Genomic DNA, 22,187 nt, shown 5'->3' with positions numbered 1-22,187 from the left:
ATCAGACGACGAGTGGAAATCGGGTCATTATTGCACTTGCAGGGTTAGTTGCAAAATACTTAACCTAACTATGTTTTAGCTAAATGCACAAATGTGTTAAATAGAAAACAAACATTTCAAAACTGTTGATCTCAATTGGGCAATAAAGTAGCAGAAAAAATACAGCTGCTTAATAAGCAAAGTGGTACAAACAGATCCAAGAATAATCAGAAGAGATACAGTACAGTTTGGCAAATAGTTATGATCACAAATAAATGCCCACAAGTGTAGCAGCAGTAGTAGTACAGTTTATGGAAGTACGAATATTCATTTTACTAGCCTTGTATCAAGACGGTCATAATAGGCTATGACAGTATTGTATCAAGCCTAGTACTTTATTAAATGCCAATAAACACTTTCCAGCATTGCTGGGCCGTCTATGGCTGAGGCAGACACTACATATAGTACTAAATGTTATAATGAAATACATACCAACTGTTTCGCTTAACTATATTCTTTTGAATATTGTATTTCTTTGGCCAAAAAGTCTTTGAGATGCCGCAATACTAAATCGGAAACTTCAAGTTCCACAATCCTTTGCGTCTGTTTGCGATATAAATGTACCCTAGTTTCCGCATTTGCGCAGAGGGAAGTACATAACACACGTTGGAGTAACACATCAAGCATGGCGGACGAACAGGAGCTCAGTGCTACGACGATAACAAATGAAACACTCGGAGGTTCGAGTAGTGATGATGATAGCAGTAACGATAGTGGCGGTGAAACTGATGTGCAAGTGAAGACCTTCAAGGACTTGGTAGGTTTTTCTGCCATGCAATAAAGGATCATTTTATTTGACTTGTCGTGGACGGCTAACGTTAGCTACTGCGGAAAAATAAGTTGGCTAATTTATCTGTGGGGAAACTCGTCTCCCTGACACCTTAAAAACAAACAAACTATAGCAACACTTGTATCAAGCAAAATGTCTTATAATTTGTGTTTTGTTTGGATTGACATCAGTGTTGCCATGTCTGCTTGCTATAAGCGACTTTGGGTTTATTTTCCTGTAAGGTTGCTTGTAATGTGGTTGTGTTTTTTGGGGCTCGTTTCTGAAGTGTAGTTGCTTATCTGGGCTTGCTTCCTAATTGTTGTTTAAACCAGTGGTTCTCAAACATTTTCATGTCAAGGACCCCAAATTAATAGCTCATGTATTTGTCTGCAGACCCCCATCTGAAAATATTTTAGGCTAGGGACCCCCATACAAGATTTGTGTTAAAATGTTTCTAATTTTTTTTTAATATCGCGACGCGTTGTGAGCATTTAGATCGGCTATTTTCAAATAAGTTTAAAGGGCTCATGTAGCATAGTCGCTTCTTTTGGGCTTGTTTTCATAGACCTGGTTGCTTGTTTCTCTCGCTAAAGCTGGCAACGCTTGATTGATTGATGTACATTATTTAGTAAGACATGAGAACAACAGTACATGGAAGTACAAATTCACAATACAGGGTCTACGCTGATTGGCATTACTGTTCTAATGATATTTGCTCAATCAACAGGGAGTCACGGAAGTGCTCTGCGAAGCCTGTGATCAGCTGGGATGGAAGACACCCACCAAGATTCAGATAGAAGCCATTCCATTGGCCCTGGCAGGTGAGGCAATATGCTGCAAAACATGATGTGTAAGCTGGATGCCAAATGATTTGCTTACCCATCCAGCAAAATCTCTCTTTGTTCCTTCTGTTCTGTCCTCTCCATCCTTGCCTTGTCCAAACTCAGGCAGAGATGTTATTGGTCTGGCAGAGACGGGTTCAGGGAAGACTGGTGCCTTTGCGCTGCCTATCCTCCAGTCTCTACTTTCCTCAGCACAGAGGCTTCATACACTGGTTCTCACCCCCACCAGAGAGCTGGCATTTCAGATTTCTGAGCAGTTTGAGGCCCTGGGCTCCAGCATTGGCGTCAAGTGTGGTACGTATATGTGTGTACAGTACAGCATCCTTCAGTGACTCTGTGCAGATAGAGACGGTGCTGTCAATATATAAAAAAATACAGCTGAAAGTATAATCTAAAGTTAAAATAAAAAAAGTATAATGTATCAGCATGTGATTTTATGTTTTTAATTGTATGTGGATACACTGTGTAGTTGTGTGTAAAGAGCTAACCTCCGTATGTTCATTTCAGCTGTCATAGTAGGAGGAATTGATATGATGTCCCAGTCCTTGGTGCTTGCTAAAAAACCACACATTGTCATTGGTAAGACAACACCTTGCAATGCTATAAATCCTTTATCAACGCAGTGATGAAAAGAGTATTTTGATAACAAATTCATGGTCTGCATTGGGTTTGTTTGTGTGTTTGTCTGCAGCCACCCCAGGGCGGTTGATAGACCACCTGGAGAACACCAAGGGTTTCTCCCTGCGAGCCCTGAAGTTCCTGGTGATGGACGAGGCTGACAGAATCCTCAACATGGACTTTGAGACAGAGGTGGGTATTGTAACACTGCTAGAAGAGTTCCCACTATTAACCCGGGTGGGCTACTCGGCTGCATTCAATCCCTTTTGCGTGGGAAACCAAACATCTAATGCTTCTTGGCCAAGGGAGATTTTAGGCTTCAAGTAGCAGTGTTGTGCAAGTTCACAGTTCACACTTCACAATAGCTAGCTCAAAGTTCAGATCACAGAATAAAATGAACTAGTTCATGTTCATAGTTCACAATTATGAATTTTGAACTAAGTTCACATTCGTGAAAAAATAACTAGTTCACGTTTAGTTCTTACACTTAACACTTTAAAAAAATGCAATCTTTGTGTATTCATGCATAACACTCAAAGCAGAAACACAAATGAGCACACTTAGTCCGTTTAGAACTTGCTGGGTGCACGGCTCAAGAAGACGGGAAGAAAAGCCAGCCAGCACTCCAAAGTCCTTCTGGTACTTTTTATTTATTTATTAAGGCACGGGCAGCATACAGGTTTATGCGTGCCTTAATAAATAAATAAAAAGTACCAGAAGGACTTCGGAGTGCTGGCTATTCTTCCCATTTCATGCATAACACTGTCAGGCAGGGCAGAGAAAATACTCCTGTAATAACCTCTGAATATTCCTGCCCACGCTTAATCAATATATCTACGTAGTTAATGTTTCCTTCCTCATTCTTTTCATCCAGGTGGATAAAATACTCAAGGTGATCCCCAGAGACAGACGCACCTACCTCTTTTCTGCCACCATGACCAAAAAGGTACAGACTTCTTGATAGTAATATTAATTTAGGTCTACGTCATGGATCAAATGCTGCTTATTCTTATCAGCCATTCTATGTTTTCAGTCGACTATAACTAAGATTGCATTATACTCATTATAATGTATAAGCATGCATCCCACAGTTGAGCAAACCCAACTAAGCTAGATGTGAAATGTGCTATTCACTAATTATTTTATTTTTTCTTTACATTTCTAAGTATTATGTAGGCTATTAACTAAACAAACATGGCCGCATTCTGACTCAGTTTACATCTATTTTAGAACTGCATGTCTTTTTTTTTTTTTTATTCATCTTTCAACGTATTCTGCCACAGGTCCAGAAACTGCAGAGAGCAGCTTTGAAAGATCCTGTGAAATGTGCTGTAAATACCAAATATTCCACAGTAGAAAAACTGCAGCAATACTACGTCTTCATACCTTCCAAATACAAGGTAGTATACAACATTTTATGTAATTAAGGTTGAAAAAATATTGTCTCTCTTATGATAGTAATTGTCCCATCAAATGACTTTGCTTAAATTGCAGTATGCGTTTATAACTTTGTGTGGTTGTGTTTTGGCAGGACTGTTACCTGGTGTCCATTCTGAACGAATTGGCGGGGAACTCATTTATAATTTTCTGCACCACATGTCACAGTGCCCAGCGGGTGGCGCTATTGCTAAGGAACCTGGGAATCACTGCTATCCCACTGCATGGCCAGTTGAGTCAGGTAAAGATCAGGGCACCTTGGAGTCACATACACTTAAACACTCTTAAATGCTTTAGATGGTGGATGGATGGAACAACTTAATTTTACGTTTATTTTTCAATTTCATACACCTCAGGTGTTAATGTAAAATACTGACTGGCAATACATGCAACAAGGAAGTTTAACAAGCAGACACCCACAAACAGTTTGCACACATTTCAGAACATTATGTTTGTTGAGATGGATGCCCTCTGCTGACTAGTATTGCATTACTAAAAAACATTCAGCCACTGCTATGGCTGGTGTGGAGTAGTCTACTGCATTGCCAGTACTGTAAAAAATGGTGCAGTGTTCCAGTTTTACACTGCTTTCTCATATGGGGCAACCTTTAATGTGGCGTGTAAGCAGTGCCAAAACAATTGAGTAGCACACAAAACTATTTGTTGGAAATAGTTATTTTCTTTTTCTTTTGTTTCTCTGAGTTAGTTTGCCCAGCGGCCATTATTTGCATTAATAAATATGTTTGAAAATTGCCCTCACACATTTTTCAGCATTACAAACTACCTATGACTGCTTTCGGGAAAACGGTTCTATAACAACCTAAAAGACCTTCTTTAACGTTAACGGCCCCCAAAAACAATTGCACTGCAGTATTAGTTTGCTAAACCACCCTCTCTCTCTCTTTCTGTCTGACCTGTCAGAATAAACGTCTAGGAGCACTGAACAAATTCAAGTCCAAGTCTCGGTCGGTGCTCCTGGCAACTGACGTGGCATCCCGAGGTCTGGACATTCCACACGTCGACTGTGTGATCAACTACGACATCCCCACTCACTCCAAGGTACCCGAGTGTTGACGTACACATTATTACCCTGTGTACTGTTCTTTCTCTCTCTCCCCTCGCTCGCTCTCAATACTTCACTATCACTAAAAGAAAATGACAGGTCACCGTGCCTAACTATTTGTGTCTGTCCATCTCAGGACTACATCCACAGAGTGGGGCGAACAGCCAGAGCAGGGCGGTCTGGGAAATCCATTACGTTTGTCACTCAGTAAGAACCATTTCTTTAATTTAACTGGTGTCACTGACTGTCCAACATAACTTCTTTCATATTTTCCTGGCTTCCCTTGTATATCCACATCAGTGTCACATGGTTTTTATAGTGGCTGATGTAATTAATGAGCTTCTACTTACCCTAGGTATGATGTGGAGCTCTTCCAGCGCATCGAAACCCTGATTGGAAAGAAACTTCCTGCCTTCCCTACCCATGAAGACGAAGTGATGATGCTGGTGGAGAGAGTCAGTGAGGCCCAGAGATTTGCCAGATTAGTAAGTCCTAAAATCAACAATCTGATGGCTTGACTCAAAGTTTCTTGATTGCTCCCCTGAAGTTGTAAAATACTGCAGTTAAGTTACTTATCACTACCTTTAAAGTTATCTACTAGAGGCGTGCCGGTAGCTGACCGTAGTAGACTTGTTGCAACAATAAAGAAAAAGACTTAAGTTCATTTCATTTTGAAAAGTGGACTTTCTGGAGATTTTTTTTATCTGAATGCAACATGTTTTTGTTCATTGGTTTCGCTGTCTTGCTTATTAATGGTTTAAATTCCTTCCTCAGGAAATGAAGGAGCACAGCGACAAGAAGAAGAGGCAGAGAGGGGGAGATGGAGATGGAGATGCAGATGACACAGAACAAGCCAGTGGAGTCAGGAAGAAGGTTAAAGGAGGGCCAGGAGGTGGTGCGAGGGGAAAGAACAAGGGGGGCCCAGCATTCCGAGGAGGACGCTAACCTCACCAATGTAATAAAACTGTACATACTGCTTCATACAATGTGACCATATTATACTCTTGCTCTTACTTCCTACTCGGGGATGGTCCCCTGTTTTGTGTATGAAGTTAGAGCAACATGGCCACCATGTGAATACGATCAATGCCTTTCTCTTTTTCATGTAAAATTTGCTAATGGATAGAAACAACTATTTAATTATAGACAATGTTCACCCACCACCCACCTGCCCCCACTGACATGTATCCGTTTGTAATAATAAAAAGTTCGCTATAAAACCAAAGCAGAATACTTCGAAATGTTGCCATATTTATGTTGTCTTGCGTTTGATTGAATTGCATTCAGTTTACTATTATTTGGAGTTTGAGAAAATCAGTAGAAGGCCTACAAAGGATCTGGTATTGCTTCATTATAAAGCTAATGTCATAAATTACATTTAGCAATCGCTTAAATTGACTACCTGGTGTCAAAGCCTAAGCAACGTCATTCATATCGATTATTGATGCGTACATTAAGGCATATAAACAGGGTAAATTCAGTCCCCTTGGGGTTGATGTATTCCAGTAGTTCTCAACCTTTTCAAGCCAAGACCCCCCCCCCCCAAAATAATCATATTTGAACTAGGGACCCCCCAAAATAATCATATTTGAAATGGTGACCCCCCACCCTGACAAGTACTTGAATTGTAGGAGTTGAGGCATTACATTTAGTTTGACTGTTCCACAGATAAATATTGTAAAAATAGCAGATCTACAAGCTCACAATACCTATCCAAATAGGGTTGAGAGGGGAAGAGAGACCGCAGCAATTGTCTTGCAGTCGTATCTGTTTGTCTGTGTCTGCAATGCGTAGATATTTTTTAAATAGATAAGTCTAACCCTAACCCTGGTGCAAACGGTTTGGGTAATTCTTAATATTTGCAGATGTACATGACATATTACGTCAGCTTTCACGCTGTAGCCTACATTTGTGCCATAATCACAGACCGATACGATCTTTTTTATTTTATTTTATCAATGTCCTATGTCTGCATGCCCTGTCGTAGGCGGGAGCAACAGTGGTCAAGTCTGCACGGTTTAGGAGAGGCCCAATGCAGTGTTGCCATGTTCGCTTATTATAAGCGACTTTGGGCTTGTAATATTGGTAGGCGTGGGTTTTTGATTGATTGAATATTTATTAGGCAAAAAAATTAAAACAGCACAGTTACAGGGTTGTGTTTTTTTTAAGCTTGTTTCTAAAGTGTAGTTGCTCCTTTTGGGCTTGCTTCCTAATTTTGTTTAAACCAGTGGCTCTAAAATATTTTCATGTCAAGGACCCTCAAAGTCCTTATGTAATTATCCATAACCCCCCCCCCCATCTGAAAACATTTTATACCATACAATATTGGTGTTGTTAAAATGTTATTTTTTAAATCAACATTTTTCACAAATGTTTTTTCAAATTTTGGGGGGCAAAATAGCAGATCTACAAGCTCATGACGCATTGTGAGCTTGTAGATTGGCTATTTTCAAATATGTGAAGGTCTCATGTGGCCTTGTTTTCATAGACCTGGTTGCTTCTTTCCAAACCCAAACTATCCAAGTCTGACGTCACAAACTCCAGGTTGGTCTATAGAGCTCCATATATGGAGCCGGCAGAGATATCTAGAGCTGACATGCCAATGTAAAACTCCATATATGGATATAGCTACGAGCATCCAGCCAAGCACTACTGTATCTGTTAAAGGGTGGCCATCACACTGAGTTCAGATGCAAGCAGTATTTTCTCCACTCCTCGGTTATCTCTGTGACACGACTTCTCGATACTATATTCACATCCAACCTTCAAGTCTCTTGACCAGCTCTCACCCGGAGATACTCCAGCGCCTTCCGTACGAGTCAGGATAGTTGGCCTTACAACCCAGATATCTCTGCATTATACAGGGATCCTCCGATCCACTCTTCTTAATCATCAGGGTTCAACATCTAGGTTAAGTTCTGACCGGTCACCACTGCGGCGGGTCCTAGACTCGGACAACCAGTCACTTTGAGTAGTATTTTATACTCTAGTTAGTTTACAGAGCAACAATTGATTAAGCCTGTTTGAACTATTTTTATCGATTAGAAATGTTTCTCTGGACCGTGCATCTCAAAGACTCTTCAAATAGGAGTGCTGCTGTTCTTCCATCTGGCAGAGTCAGGTTACCTTGTCTGTGACTTCTTGGATAAAATGGTCAGTTTATCCGCAGGAATGACAAAAACCAGAACATGAATTTTGTTCTCGGTTTCGGGGCGAAGGTTGTAGTAGAGAGGATTGTCATTTGACAACGGTGTATCAAGATTGAACTGAACAAAAATGTATTTTTTTTATTATGGTAAAGATTATGACCTCATTTGTCATTAAATATGGTTTGAAATAATGTGCATTAATGATCACATATTAGGGTGTGCGATCGTCGTTGTACCAGATAACCATCCTTTACACAGCCTTTCATAGCCAATTTAATGTTGTCTTCATTAACTCCAGGCCAATGCCAAGGTCAATGAACACAAAGTTGTAGTTTTGTTCTTTGGAGTTTAATTTTTAGATTTTATGGGTTTGATACTGTAAAAAACATGAAGTGAGTGATTGTCGTGCAAATCAAATGTCGCCAATTCAGGCCTCTAGGAACTTTATAATATCAGAGTATTATCATAATTAATGTTATGATATTCACACAAGGAAAATTCACAGAAACACATCTTAGATAGACACATCTATTATTATTCAAATATTTTCATTGATTTTTTTCAAGAAAAAGGTACACATAACAAACTACAATAAGACACCACAGACACTAGTACTCAATACCCAATGAAACAAATACACATACTATCCAATCCAATTACTAATTGACCGAAAATGCAAGGACATTTTAGTACAATACATTGGCATGAAAAGCGGTATTAAAATCACAAAATTAGTCAAGAGAAAAGAAAAGAGAATAATTAACAAATAAATGCAAAATAAAGGAAGAATGAAACAGATTTTTTGTAGTGAAATGTAATGTAATCAAATGCAAAGTAAAAAATGTGTAAAACAAATAAATCAGCTATAACTGGGAGGAAGAGAGAATGGGAAGGGGGGAAAGAATTAAGCAATATTACACGAGAGGGTGTGCTTTACCGTCATTATTGTCACGCCTGTGATGAACAGAAGTGACAATAATGTAAGGTAAAGCACACCCTCGAGTGTAATATTGCGATTATACAACAGTTACCAACAAAACACATCCAAATGTATTCATAGTCACAGCGTGACTTCACAGCACAGCTGTGTCATATATGGTCTAATCAGGTGCGGACTGCAGTGCGGAGTGATTTATTTAATGTGATTAGGCCCGTGATATGATGCTGGTTTGAATCACGGCTAGAAAGCTATTTCAACCAATCAGATTGCTTGGTCGGAACTACCTGTTGTATAATGGCAATTGGCAAATGGCTATATTGCAACAGTAGAAAACACCTCCTCAAAGAATGACAGAAACGGTTAGATAGACAAAAATATATATATACCCTCCCCCTCATTATCCTAACACAACAGGTGTGGGCATGAGGAGGAGGAGGGACTAGGACAGGTGGGTGGTGCTAAGGTGGTGGAGGAGATGCTAAGGTGAGAACCAGGTATACTTAATGAACTGGAGGTGTACCCACATAAAAACACAATTTTAACACTTTCTGTACACTTTTTTGAAAAAAAATCTTCCTCCTAGTATAACCATAATACCCGATTATTATGGTTTAGGGGGGGGGGGGGGGGGGGGGTGGAAATCACTGAAAATCACGGGGGGTGCCGTGATTTTCAGTGATTCCCATTTTTACTGTGTCATTAAATGGCTGTTTTTCTATTGGCACGTTTGACCGTCAGGGTTTCAGCCTCCAGGAAGAAACTCAAAATAGTCAGAGAAGACATAAAACACCATAAAAACACCACCAGGGGGGCTTAATGAAGTTCTATCAACCTCAGACACATGAAAAACAGAAAAAATTGCAAAACCATGGCACCACCTCTTTTAAGTACTTAAAAATGTTTTATTAACTTTTACGTGTTTTTACTCATTTTAACATATTAAGTATTTTTACTCATTTTAAGTATTTTTACTCAGTTTAGGAACTTTACAATATTTCTACTCATATTTAACTGTTTTTACTCAAAAGTGTGTGTGTGTGTGTGTGTGTGTGTGTGTGTGTGTGTTGCACTCCTGTTTGTGTATAATTAGTGTAACTGGTTGCATCTTTGTGTTGCAATCAGCCGCAGCTGTTGGGGCCGCGTGCTCAATAATCGGACAGACCCACACACAAAGTCAGTCCTTGGCGTGGCTAGCACCACTCAAAAAAAGTTAGAAAATATTTCATTTAAAAATATTCAGTATTGATAAAATACTGGATGTAATGCAGGCGCATGGATGAGAAACCCTTGGACAAGAGGGTTCCTGCTGGAGAGGAGTTCAACTTCTATCACCTCGGTGACAAGATCCAGGAAGCCCACTGGTATTACATTGACAAAATGAGGCCACTGAGGAGGACACTTCCTGAGTGTGATGAGCTAGTTGACTTCGGAAAAGCTGATATCCTTCCATATGAATGAGAGAGTGAGTGAGTGAGTGAGGAGGGTTGTCACCAGTGTTAATTTCGTTGACTAGAACTATGATGAAAAAAATTGAAAAGTAACTCCATCAAAGGCAGTTGTTCACCACTGGTTGTGATCTGCCCTCTTCCATTGTCCTTGTTGTCCAGTATTGCTACTTGTGTTCTCCTTGACAGCAATATACTCCTTCTTGGCACACGTCTGTTCATGATAACAGATGTGCTTCAACTTATAAATACTAATACAAGATACAATGTGGACGTCTTTGCTTTGCTTTGCTTTGCCTTGCCTTGCCTTGCTTTGCCTTGCCTTGCTTTGCCTTGCCTTGCTTTGCCTCGCAACTGGGAGTGGAAGAAAATTCACATTAAACTCCCAACCTTCGGCGCCATGATCCTGGATCAAAAACTGGAGCAAGTGAGTAATTGCATTATTTACAGCACTGGCTCTCTGTAGCGGACCCAGCTGGACAGTAAGGTTTGGAGACTTGACTGATGAGTTTCATAATTGTATTTCGGTACCGTACTCAACGTAGAAACTGAGAAAATAAGCAAATAGAATGCATAATCAATGATCACATTAATACACAATAATTCCATAAACCAAATTGCACCATAACATTTCACATTAAACCCATACATTATATTATTAGATCAACAATAATACATAAATCACCTTATTAGAATACATTAACATCCAACAATAAGATCACCGATAACAATAAAACAAATATCCCTCAACAGTGACAGTACAAGATGACAAACAATAAAATGATCACCTTTTTCCCCTTCCAGCTAGGTGCTAAGTGGCATGTGCGTTGCTCAGTTTGTTCCAAGGTTTTGGCCGTTCGTCCGTCCTTCCTTAAGACTTCCCATGTGATGTCAAACACATTTTCCTTCTGCTTTCAGGCTTGTCCCATCGTGAGGCAGTATCTGCTTCTGTACAACCAACACGGCTGCTTTATTTCCTAATGTTGTCAGCCCCACAGGTGAATGTTATTCCTTCTAATCAGAGCCAATTCTCTGTGACTCAAGTTTGGGCAGGAAACCATCAAATTAAATGTCTCTGAGACCTGGCTTTGGGCAGGAAGCCCTTCAGAATAAAGGTTTCAGGGAACATGGAAACCCCCCTGCGGGTCAGCTCTCAATGTGGTGTCAATGGGACCCCCAGGGGTTCTCAGCTAAATGATTGATAGTTATGACCTGTACGGGTCTGTAACTCTTGAGAGTGTACAAATGGAACCTAATGAACCATTTCCACCCAAATGGCCAATTTAGTTTGTTCTAGTTATAATGGAAACCTAAACAAAACATGTTTACAGTTTACAGTTTAGGCATTTAGCAGACGCTCTTAATCCAGAGCGATTTACAGTAAGCCAGGACACAAGATAATACATCATAATACATCATAATACACATAATACATCAGATGCATAAAAATAGTAATCTAATTGTCACTCCTACTAACTATGATGTCACTCCATTCACTCTATTTTAGTGTGTGCTGGTGAAGAACAAGAGGAACGGGTGGTCATTCCCTAAGGGAAAGAAGGAGATTAATGAGACACCTGAGAAATGCGGCATGCGAGAGGTGAGTCAAACAGAATGCAGCTGCATGCAGACACGCTTGGTCTTCAACCAGCCAACATTTTCACATGTCACCCCCCTTCTCCGCTCCCTCCATTGGCTCCCAGTTACTGCCCGCACAGAGTACAAAACACTGATGTTGGCCTACAAAGCAACCAATGGTATGGCACCTCCGTATCTTCAAAGCCTGATCCAACCCTACAACCCCTCCCGCTCTCTCAGATCAGCTAACACAGGGAAGCTGTCAGAACCTTTGCTAAAACATCCGGGACAACGCTCCACACGTCCTAGACTCTTCTCCCTTCTGGCTCCCAAACTATGGAACTCCCCATAGCAATTAGAACTGCAGACTCTCCCAATCTTCTGCCTTAATCTGAAGACTCACCTCTTCAGACTCCACCTTCAGCCCGTAGTACTTTCCCTAGCCTTGACGACCTTGCAGGATAATGCAAAGGCTAAAATGTAACTTAGATAGCATGTTATGTAGACAGATGCCAGATCATTGTTGACCTGGCATCCTATAGTGTGTATAGTTTCAAATGTAGGCTGATGATAGGTTATTGGTTTACATATGTATCAGTTATTATTAGATTGTTGGTTTACTTATGTATTACTTTATTATTAGATTACTATGTCTATGCATCTGATGTAATATGATGTATTATCTTGTGTCCATGCTTACTGTAAATCGCTCTGTATTAAGAGCGTCTGCTAAATGCCTAAACTGTAAACACTCCTCTATTAACCCAGTAAGATCTGAGGCCGATTCTACATATGTCTTCTAAATCCTAACAGTTTTCTGAAAAACGTATGTTGCTATATCAGACTTTTTCATGTCAAGGACCCCCAAAATTATATGTATTTGGCCGCGGATCCCCATCTCAATATTCTTTTTTCATGGACCCCATATATATATATATATATATATATATATATATATATATATATATATAAATAAAGCTAAACAAAGAAAACCTTCAAAAGGAGGGACCGCACACTCCTCAGGACTGATTTTGCTTTTTTATTTGTTTGCACACCGCGTTTCGCTTCTGCTTCCTCGGGGTCCAACAAGATGTGCACGAGTCTTATTTAGTTGATGCAAAGTGATGCACTATGAGCCTTGTATATCTTGAATAGCCAAAGTATAAAATAATGGTTAAAGAGGTTACACACATGTGTGTATAACTCAACTGAATTCCATTTCGTCTGTCTATCGGGGCAAAACCTCATATGTCCAAAACAGTTACTTTTCAAGATTCAAATTCAAAAGTAGCAGATCTACAAGCTCAAAACTGTTTTTGTGTGACGCTGTAGTATGATTAAGTAGGACATTAGTTTACAAAAAAACACAAAAAGTTTCTCTGTGACTTTTATGCCAGGTTAATGAAGAGACACATGGACATCTTTGCTTGTGGGGGTGCAAGCAAATGCGAACTTCCCGCAAAAGATCATAACCCGACCAGAGAATCCTGGTGACCGAAAATGTTCCTTGTACCTCGCATATGACACATATGGAAAGTACAACCCTTTATCCGGATACGTATTCACGTGCCCTTCAACTGAGATCGAGGTACATACCCACGTCTTCCCATCATTCATCATCATCCTCTTGTAGAACATTGAGTGGTTCTCAACATTCATTGTGTTGATGTTTTTCTCTTGTAGGAAGCAAAGTGGTACCCCATTGCTGCCCGACAACAACCATTTCTCTGTGACTTTGACCATGCACTTAACAGGTTGGGGAGGAGACTGGGATGGACATCCACGGTCTTATCGATCCGGATATACACTGCGACAAGGAATTCAACTTGGAGGGTCGAAAATGCTGCCTCTTCATCGTACATGACAGAGCGGGACGTTTCGACGTTAACAACACCGTATTACGGTTCCATAAATATGAGATCGTGGTACATACCCATCATTCATTGTGTTGGTGTTTTTCCTCTTGTAGAACCTTGAGTGGTTCCCCATCATCATCATGATCTTTTGTTGATGTTTGATGAGGACGCCCGGTGGTTTCAGATCGATACGCTGCCTGAGCAAAAGAATATGTCTGATAACGTCTTAGGAGAAAGGTTCGCCTTAATCTTTCCCTACATAAGGTGAGAGTCCTTATCCCTGTCAATGAGACGTATTTGGTTTAAGTGGTTGAAATGGTATTTTGCTGAGAGACGTATGATTTGCGGTTTGGTAAGTGAAGAACAACAACCGCCACCACTGTTTCATTACCTATGTGCACAGTATTGTCTTAAGTAACAGAAATAGTTTCAGGTCATTTTCAACGTTTCAAAACGTATCAGAAACGTGAAAGGTGTGTTCAGCCTAATAACTGCCAAACTGATTTTCATCATTTCACCTGGACGATCATCCACGGCTGGCTGAGAGAAAGACTGCAAATGCAAAAGAAAAAGCAGTAAGAACAACAGGATGGAGGCCTGGATGAACCAATCAGTTCAAGTTCTGCAGTTCAAGCAGTTCTTTTTTTTTTCACTTACATTACATCTAACATCACATACAGATGAAAAGTGTATATTTTTTTATTTGCCCCCAATGTAACCACATTGATTCAAACCTGCACCTTTTGCATGGGAAACCAAACATCTAATGTTTCTTGGCCAAGGGAGATTTTAAGCTTCAAGTAGCAGTGTTGTGCAAGTTCACACTTCACAAGAGCCATCTCAGTTCAGATGAGATGAGATTTTGAACTAAGTTCAGTCGCAAAAGAAATTCACTAGTTCTTTCACTTAACACTTAAAATGAATGCAATCTTTGTGTGTTCATGCATAACACTAAAAGCAGAAACAAAAACAAGCACACTCAGTCAGGGTTCGAAATTAACCTTTACTTGGTAGCACCGGTGCTCCCACTTAAAGAATGTAGTAGCACCAGAGCACCACAAAAGATTAAGGAGCACTGTTACATCCCATGGTATATACTGTGTGTAATGTGTCCAATATGTTTTTATTTTATTTTATTAATAAAAACAACAATATAACGGTGTGGTTTACAAGTAAGTGGTGAAAAGCAACTGAGCAAAAAAATGGTGAAAGTAGGCTAGCCTTAAAAACGCATGGTAGGCCACTGGGACTTTATGCAACCAACCCACCTGCCCCCACTGACATATATTCGTTTGTAATAATAAAAAGGTCGCTATAAAACCAAAGCTTGTGTAGTGTTTTTTTGTTGGATGAGCCACTAAGCATGGCATGATGCAATGTCACTTTCAGACACAAGAGGGAGATGTTTGCGTTTACAACAGTGCAGTCTGAAATACCTGCTAGCTAGAGAATACTTCGAAATGTTAGCATATTTATGTGCCTCTGCTTTTAATTGAATTGCATTTAGTTTACTTATGAATTAATCATCTAAATAATCATATTTGAAATGGTGACCCACCCTGACAAGCACTTGGAATTGTAGGATTTGAGGCATTACATTTAGATTGACTGTTCCACAGATGAATATTGTTAAAATAGTAGATTGCAAGGCATTGTGAGATTGTAGATCGGCTATTTTCACAATTTTGCCTCCTATTGACAATTTGGCCAATATTTGACCAGTTTTTATAGTATAGTTTGATTACTTTTGATGCAGGAATGGTCTTTTTTTAAAGGTCTTAAAAGTCCTTAAAATGTCACTTTACTGTCATTTGACCCCCCCCCCTGGGGTCCCCACATGATCCCCCACATTCCATCCAATAGTGTCTGATTGGATTCCATCCAATAGTGTCGAGACGAGAGGGGAAGAGAGAGACCGTCACCGCAGCAATTGTCTCGCAGTCGCATCTAGTGCGTGTCTGGTCTGCAATGCGTAGATATTTTTTAAATAGATAAGTCAGGCACATAAGTCCCTGCATGGTGCGTTTGGGTAATTCTTAATATTTGCAGATGTAAGTATTTGAAAACGTATGTCAGCTTTCACGCTGTAGCCTACATTTGTGCAATAATCACAGAGCGATACGATCTGATAAATGCATCTTTTTTATTTGATCAACAATGTCCTGTGTCTGCAATGCATACTGTCGTAGGCGGGAGCAACAGTGGTCAAGTACGGTTTAGGTGGGGGCCCAATGCAGTGTTGCCATGTCCCCTTATTATAAGCGACTTTTTTCCCCCTGTAAAGTCGCTTGTAAATATTGGTGGTTGTGTTTTTTTGGGCTTGTTTTTAAAGTAATTGCGTATTTTGGGCTAGCTTCCTAATGTTGCTTAAGCTTAAACCTGTGGCTCTAAAATATTTTCATGTCAAGCACCCCCAAAGTAGGCTAATATGTTATTATCCAAGAAACCCCCCCATCTGAAAACATTTTACACCACCCCATACAAGATTTGTGTTGTTAAAGTGTTGTTGTTTTTTAATTCACATTTTTCTTCCATATATTTTTTTTAAATAGCCGATCTACGTTGAATAGCCGATGCATAGATATAGGTTGAAGGTCTCATGTGTTTGGCTTGTTTTCATAGACCTGCTTGCTTTGTTTCTCTCTCAAAACCTGGCAACACTAGCCAAGTCTGCACGGTTTAGGAGGGGCCCCAATGTAGGGGCTGTGACTGTGTCGTTGGTGCATACCAAAGCCCCAATACATGCCTGCATTTAACACTGTGGAGCAGCAGCCAGTTGTACAAAGCCTGCTTTGGGGGGTCGATCGGAATACTTGACGTGACCATTGATTCGCCCATCGTTTCTTCCCCGAGCAAACCAGGTGAGTTGATGAATGAATGAATGAATGAATGAATGAATGAATGAATGAGCAGCATGTTCACCCACAGTCTGCTAGAATGAATCCACTGACCACTGGGAAGGGATGGATCTGGAGGTCACTTGAAAACTTTGGGTACTCATGTGGCTTATTATAATTAACGTTTCTAATGACGAGTTGAATTAGAATATTTTTAGTACATATATTTATCACTACGGGTCATTTATTTGAGTCAATATCGCAACCGCAAACACGACTTTTGGAGCAAGTTTGTCTCGTCTTGTCTTGTCTTGTGTTGGAAGTGTTCGCTGGCTGCTAAACCAGCCAACCCATTCATTGCGCTTGTTTTGGGTTCTCGCCAATGCAGTGTCATGTGATTCAGTATGATATTCAGTAGATATACATACATCATTTAATTCAGAGATATGACCTGGACAATGTCATTTTGCTTTGCGGATATGTACAAATAGTAGCCCACTCCGAAGTGTTGCGACTGGGTCTTGAATTTCGAGCCATTCACAGCCGTTGATACGTCCGTTATGTATTGGCTAGTGCGCAGGGGTTCTCAGTGTTGTTGTATACGCACTATGCGCATTAATGTTTAGAGATCATTTATTCAATCACTCTAGTCCAGGATCATTTGTTTTTTGAGGGTTGATCAACAGAAATTCTTTGCTTTTACTTTTCAACAATGGCACACATGTCACATACCCATACAAATCATACTCTGTTTGGTGGTAATATAGGCTTCTACATAGAGTCTAGACTATAGAATATGTGTACTTATTCTAAATACTGGTAGTTTTGTGTATGATAAGATTAGTCAAATGTTTTTCATCCTGTCTTCGATTTTCTTCTTGGGAGAAATAGCCCATAGACTAATGTTACCATTTTGGAATACATGATCTAACTCAGTGGTTCTCAAAGTGGGGTCTGGGGACCCTCAGGGGTCCTTGAGGGGGTTCCATAAGGGGTCCCCAGCCAAATGAGTTAATATAGCATCAAAAATAATTTATAACACTTTAACCTAAATATACATTCAATGTTTGAGGGGCCATTGACATGAACAAGTTTGAGAACCACTAATTTAACTGATAACTTGATCATTTGATCAAGTCATATAACTGTCATTAAAACTGTTTAAACAAGCACCTTTGTTATTTTGTCAAAAATTATTTAACTCAAGCAAAGCAATAACTAATAAGTCATATAAACTCTTACGCTATATTTGTCCTATCTGCCCCATGCAGGCGGCATCGTTGCTCTGGTAACCCCCAGTAAAGATGTCTCATCGGAGTGGGCAGGAGGACCCAGAGCGGTACCTGTTTGTGGACCGGGCTGTGGTCTACAACCCAGCCTCGCAGGCTGACTGGACCGCCAAGAAGCTGGTATGGATCCCCTCCGAGCGGCATGGCTTTGAAGCGGCCAGCATCAAGGAGGAGCGCGGAGAGGAGGTCTCGGTGGAGCTGGCGGAGAATGGGAAGAAGGCTGTGGTCAACAAAGATGACATCCAGAAGATGAACCCTCCCAAGTTCAGCAAGGTGGAGGACATGGCAGAGCTCACATGCCTTAATGAGGCGTCCGTGCTCCACAACCTGAAGGACCGGTACTACTCTGGGCTCATCTACGTGAGTAATTAGATTTGGAGTCATTTGGTGGCTCTCTGTTTTTTAAGGTACCAATAATAGCAAAAACATCCACTCAGGATGGGAGTAAGAACCCAAAATATCCTCTGGTTATATTGGTTTATCCGTATATTGTATAATATACACATACAGTATAGTAAGTAAGTAGGTTCATTTTATTTATATAGCATTTCTCACAGAGAGATCTCACAAATTGCTTTACATACAGTGAGATTAAAAACAAAACAAGGTATTAAAGAAGAAAAAAGCCTGTACAATTCACACAACAAGCATGGAAATACAATCATGTAACATCTGCAAACGCTTGTTCAAATAGTAGCGTTTTAAGGTTGTCCTTAAAAATGTCCACAGAGGCTGCAGCTCTCAAGACCTGTGGATGAGCATTCCAAAGTTTGGGAGGCTTTGTCACCTTTTGTTTTTAGTTTAGTATGGGGAACTTCTAACAGACCGTGTTCAGCAGACCTTAAGGACCTGCTGGGCACATAATGTGTGCCCATACATTGTATTAACAGGAAGCCAGTGCAAAGAGGCCAGGACTGGAGTGATGTGGCACCTTTTGCTGGACCTGGTTAACAATCTGGCAGCAGCATTTTGAATTAGTTGGAGGCGGTCCATGGTTGTTTTACTGAGGCAGGTGAAAAGTGTATTGCAATAGTCCAAGCGTGAGGAGACAAAGGCATGGATGATCATCTCTAACGGGTATGAGACAATTGACCTAAGTTTTGCAATGTTCCTAAGGTGGAAGAAACATGTACGGGTTACTGATTTGATGTGTGTGACAAGGTGCATGGACTGATCAAAATGAACGCCAAGGTTTCTGAGATTAGAGCGCACATTAGCTTTGAGGGACCCAATACAATCAACCACCTTAGGAACAATGCTGTCAGGGGCAACAATAAGCACCTCAGTTTTAGCCTTGTTTAGCTGGAGGAAGTTGTTTGACATCCAGGCCTTAATGGCTGACATACACTCCTGTAATACATTAAAATTAAAATCAGCAGGGTTGTCAGTGTTAAAAGAATGATACAATTGGATATCATCCACATAAAAATGGTAAGATTGGTCTTCTTCTTCTCAATACAGTGGTACAGTGTAGCAAAGTAGCAAAATACTAAGAAAGACAAAAACATTACACTAAGACAAAATACAGACAAGATAGATACAATATTAAAAAAAACGTTTTAGTTTTTAACTGTATCTTGAGTCTTCTGTGTGTTTTATCTTGATCTTCTTACATCAAATGTGAGACCTGTGGTTAACCTGTGGGGACCCTCATGTTAGGGAAAAGGCTGTAGTGATATCTGAATGAACACTGAGTGACTCCACAACACACTGAGTGAGTGACAGATCACTCCAGTCTTCTAACCATTACCAGACATTCATCTCCACTGGGTCCTCTCTGCCCAGTGCCTCTGGCGTCCCTCTCACCTCAGCCAGGCTCAGGCCTCTTCCATAAACACTACCGGCTCCAGTTTGTTTGTCCTGCTCCAATCACCTCCTGCCAGCAGGCCTTGTTTGATCCCAGAGATGGGTGAACCAACTCTAGGCCTTTCACATCTCTACGGGGGTCCCTCTGTGTGTAAACCTGAACACGTTGGACCCAAGCTGTTAAGAAAGAGTGAAACGTTTTGTCACCTTGTCTAAAATCCCAGACAAAGCTTGAGTTTTCTTAATGTACTGTAGTTTGGAAATTCTGATGCTTTCTGTCTGGATTTATCGTGAGTCGTGACTTGGGTTTATGGTTGACTATGGTTGACTCTGCGTTATAATCCTATTTGACTACAGATGGGGCTCCTTAGCTTTGTCCTACTTGTGATCTTGACCCATTTAGAGACATGCATTCCAGGAATAGAATGTGGGTCGGTTATCACCTGAGAGACTGTGGTGCAGGGATGCTGGCGGAATTGTGTCACTTTTGATTTATCCTCCTTTAAGACAAAGACATGATGGAAGATCACCATTGGCTGTAAGATGTATCCTCTCTTGGCCTAGGTCATTTCAGTCAAAGGGAGTCTAAAAGTAAATCTGAGAAACAATTTGAGAAACAGTTTAAGGTTAGGAAATAAAAGGCTTACCATCTTAGCACCATGGATGTTGGCCTCGTAGTTACTAATTTTCCACTCTCATATTGTGGTGTCACGTTATGTTATGTTTTTTTCCTTTTCTTTTTTTCCCCCCTTGATGCTTCAAAATTGGATTTGGAGCTCATTACTTTCCCCCTTCTGGACAGAGAAATTGAAAACATGTGTCTGTGGTGCTTTGCCAGCACTAGAGGAAGAAATCCACTATGATCCACACTCACCTACATGGATCTGACCAGTTCAGCTTAGCCCATCCAAGTCATGTCATGACACTGGGTGTCTCTCTTAAGGTACACTATAGACTAAAAACCTTTGAATAAAATACAGCCTGTTTATCAGAGGTAGTGATGTATTCATCCCCACTGTGGCCTCTGTGCTAATTATTTTTATAACCTTGATTTATTCAGGGATTTGGCTGACCAAGCATGCTCTTTTTCAGCACTGTCTACAGCAGTGGTTCTCAAACTTCTTCATGTGAAGGACCCCCAAATGAATATGTATTTGCGACGTAATGTGAGCTTGTAGATGGGCTATTTTCAAATAGCCACTGTATATAGGGTTTAAAGTGGTGATTTTGATGTTATATTAACACATTTTGAGAACCAATGGCCTGCAGCACCATACAACTTTTATAGCCAGGATCTGCAGAGTCATATTGGCCAACGCAGAAGCACCTGCTGCTGGATAAATTGAGTTAAAGTGATTATATTTACAACTTTGAATATATTAGGGCATGATATCAAGTTACCAATGTATTAGTTGTTGTTGGGGTATTATTCGTCACTATATATATATATTTGCACATACATACATGGCGTGTGTCCTCTGCATTTACCCGTTCTAAGTAGGAGCAGTGGGCACTATTAATACAGTGCCCAGGGAGCAGTTAGGGGTTAATTAATGCATATACTGTAGAAATTGATTCACCAAGATTCTTTGCCTCTGTGACAAAGAGTCGGTGTTTGGATTTTATCTCCCCATTCACTTGCAATCAACAAGCTACGAACTTCATAAGACAAGTTTCAAATCTGAAGTTTCCAACATACTCTGATATTTATACATTCAATAATAAGAGGGTCTGCTTCTGTTAGTTATTTAATGTCTCTGCCAGGCCGAAGGTGTGGCCGAGACTATGTTTTCGGACCCGTCCGTCCGTCCGTGTGTGCGTCCGTCTTTCTGTCTGTCTGTGAACAACTAATCTCCAGCACTGTTGGAAAGATTGGTGTGAAACTGTGCACTCCCTGGAGCTCTGTTTCATGTAATGCTTGCATGAAATATACAGGTCCAAACTAGTAACATTTTGGGTAAAAATCTGCCTGAAAAATGTTTAGAGCAAACACCTGGTTTTGGATAGGTTCTACGTGTACAAATCATATATCCTGCAATTTTCATAGATGTAATGCAATTGAAAAAGGAGGCCAAATACAATCACCTCCTCTTTGTCACAGAGCCATGGAATCTTAGTGAATCAATTTCTTCTGTATTAATAGTAACTTGATATCAAGCCCTAAAGATTTGTGAAAATATTACAAGTGTCTTGCAATAGTGAGCGTTGGAGTGCCATCATTTTCTTTTATTTTTTTATCCCACGATTTTTGTAACCCCTATTTTTCACCCAGTGCCAATGCCTCAGCTTGTAATCCTGGGTGCTACTCTCCCTCTGCCAGCCTGGGGAGAGCCCCGTACTGACCTCATGCTTCGAATTAGCAGACCGCTTCTTATCACCTGACAGGGGGGAGTTTCCCCAGTAGGACGTAGCGTGTGGAAGGAACACGTTATTCCAAACAGTTCCTTTCCCCTCCATCAGGCGTCCCGGCTGACCAGGGGGAGGCAGTATAGAGACCAGGATTACTGCATGTTTTTTGT

At 40.5% G+C, this 22,187-nt stretch overlaps 2 protein-coding genes across 2 annotated transcripts in view; both read left to right on the top strand.

The window, feature by feature from the left end:
- The first annotated feature begins 641 nt into the window (after nucleotides 1–641).
- Nucleotides 642–5,993, top strand: ddx47 (DEAD (Asp-Glu-Ala-Asp) box polypeptide 47). The gene is made up of 12 exons (XM_080447930.1): nucleotides 642–796; nucleotides 1,536–1,629; nucleotides 1,756–1,944; nucleotides 2,158–2,229; nucleotides 2,342–2,460; nucleotides 3,143–3,214; nucleotides 3,552–3,668; nucleotides 3,800–3,946; nucleotides 4,627–4,764; nucleotides 4,905–4,975; nucleotides 5,124–5,253; nucleotides 5,543–5,993. Exons 1-12 carry the CDS (start codon nucleotides 665–667, stop codon nucleotides 5,711–5,713), a joined length of 1,452 nt encoding a protein of 483 aa, XP_080304056.1. The 5' UTR covers nucleotides 642–664; the 3' UTR covers nucleotides 5,714–5,993.
- A 10,477-nt stretch (nucleotides 5,994–16,470) lies between these two features.
- LOC308099241 (myosin-10) overlaps nucleotides 16,471–22,187 on the top strand; it is a 100,605-nt gene continuing 94,888 nt past the window's right edge. Inside the window, exons 1-2 of the mRNA XM_080447920.1 lie at nucleotides 16,471–16,597; nucleotides 17,845–18,222. Of these exons, the coding sequence (XP_080304046.1) occupies nucleotides 17,878–18,222 (345 nt within the window). The 5' untranslated portion in view covers nucleotides 16,471–16,597; nucleotides 17,845–17,877. The remainder of the gene's footprint in view (nucleotides 16,598–17,844; nucleotides 18,223–22,187) is intronic.

Source organism: Gymnoscopelus braueri (genome assembly GCF_963280865.1).
Source record: "Gymnoscopelus braueri genome assembly, chromosome: 13".
Classification (NCBI taxonomy): Eukaryota; Metazoa; Chordata; class Actinopteri; order Myctophiformes; family Myctophidae; genus Gymnoscopelus; species Gymnoscopelus braueri.
Note: the sequence above shows the minus strand (reverse complement) of the source record. Positions and strands in the feature narration are given on the sequence as shown.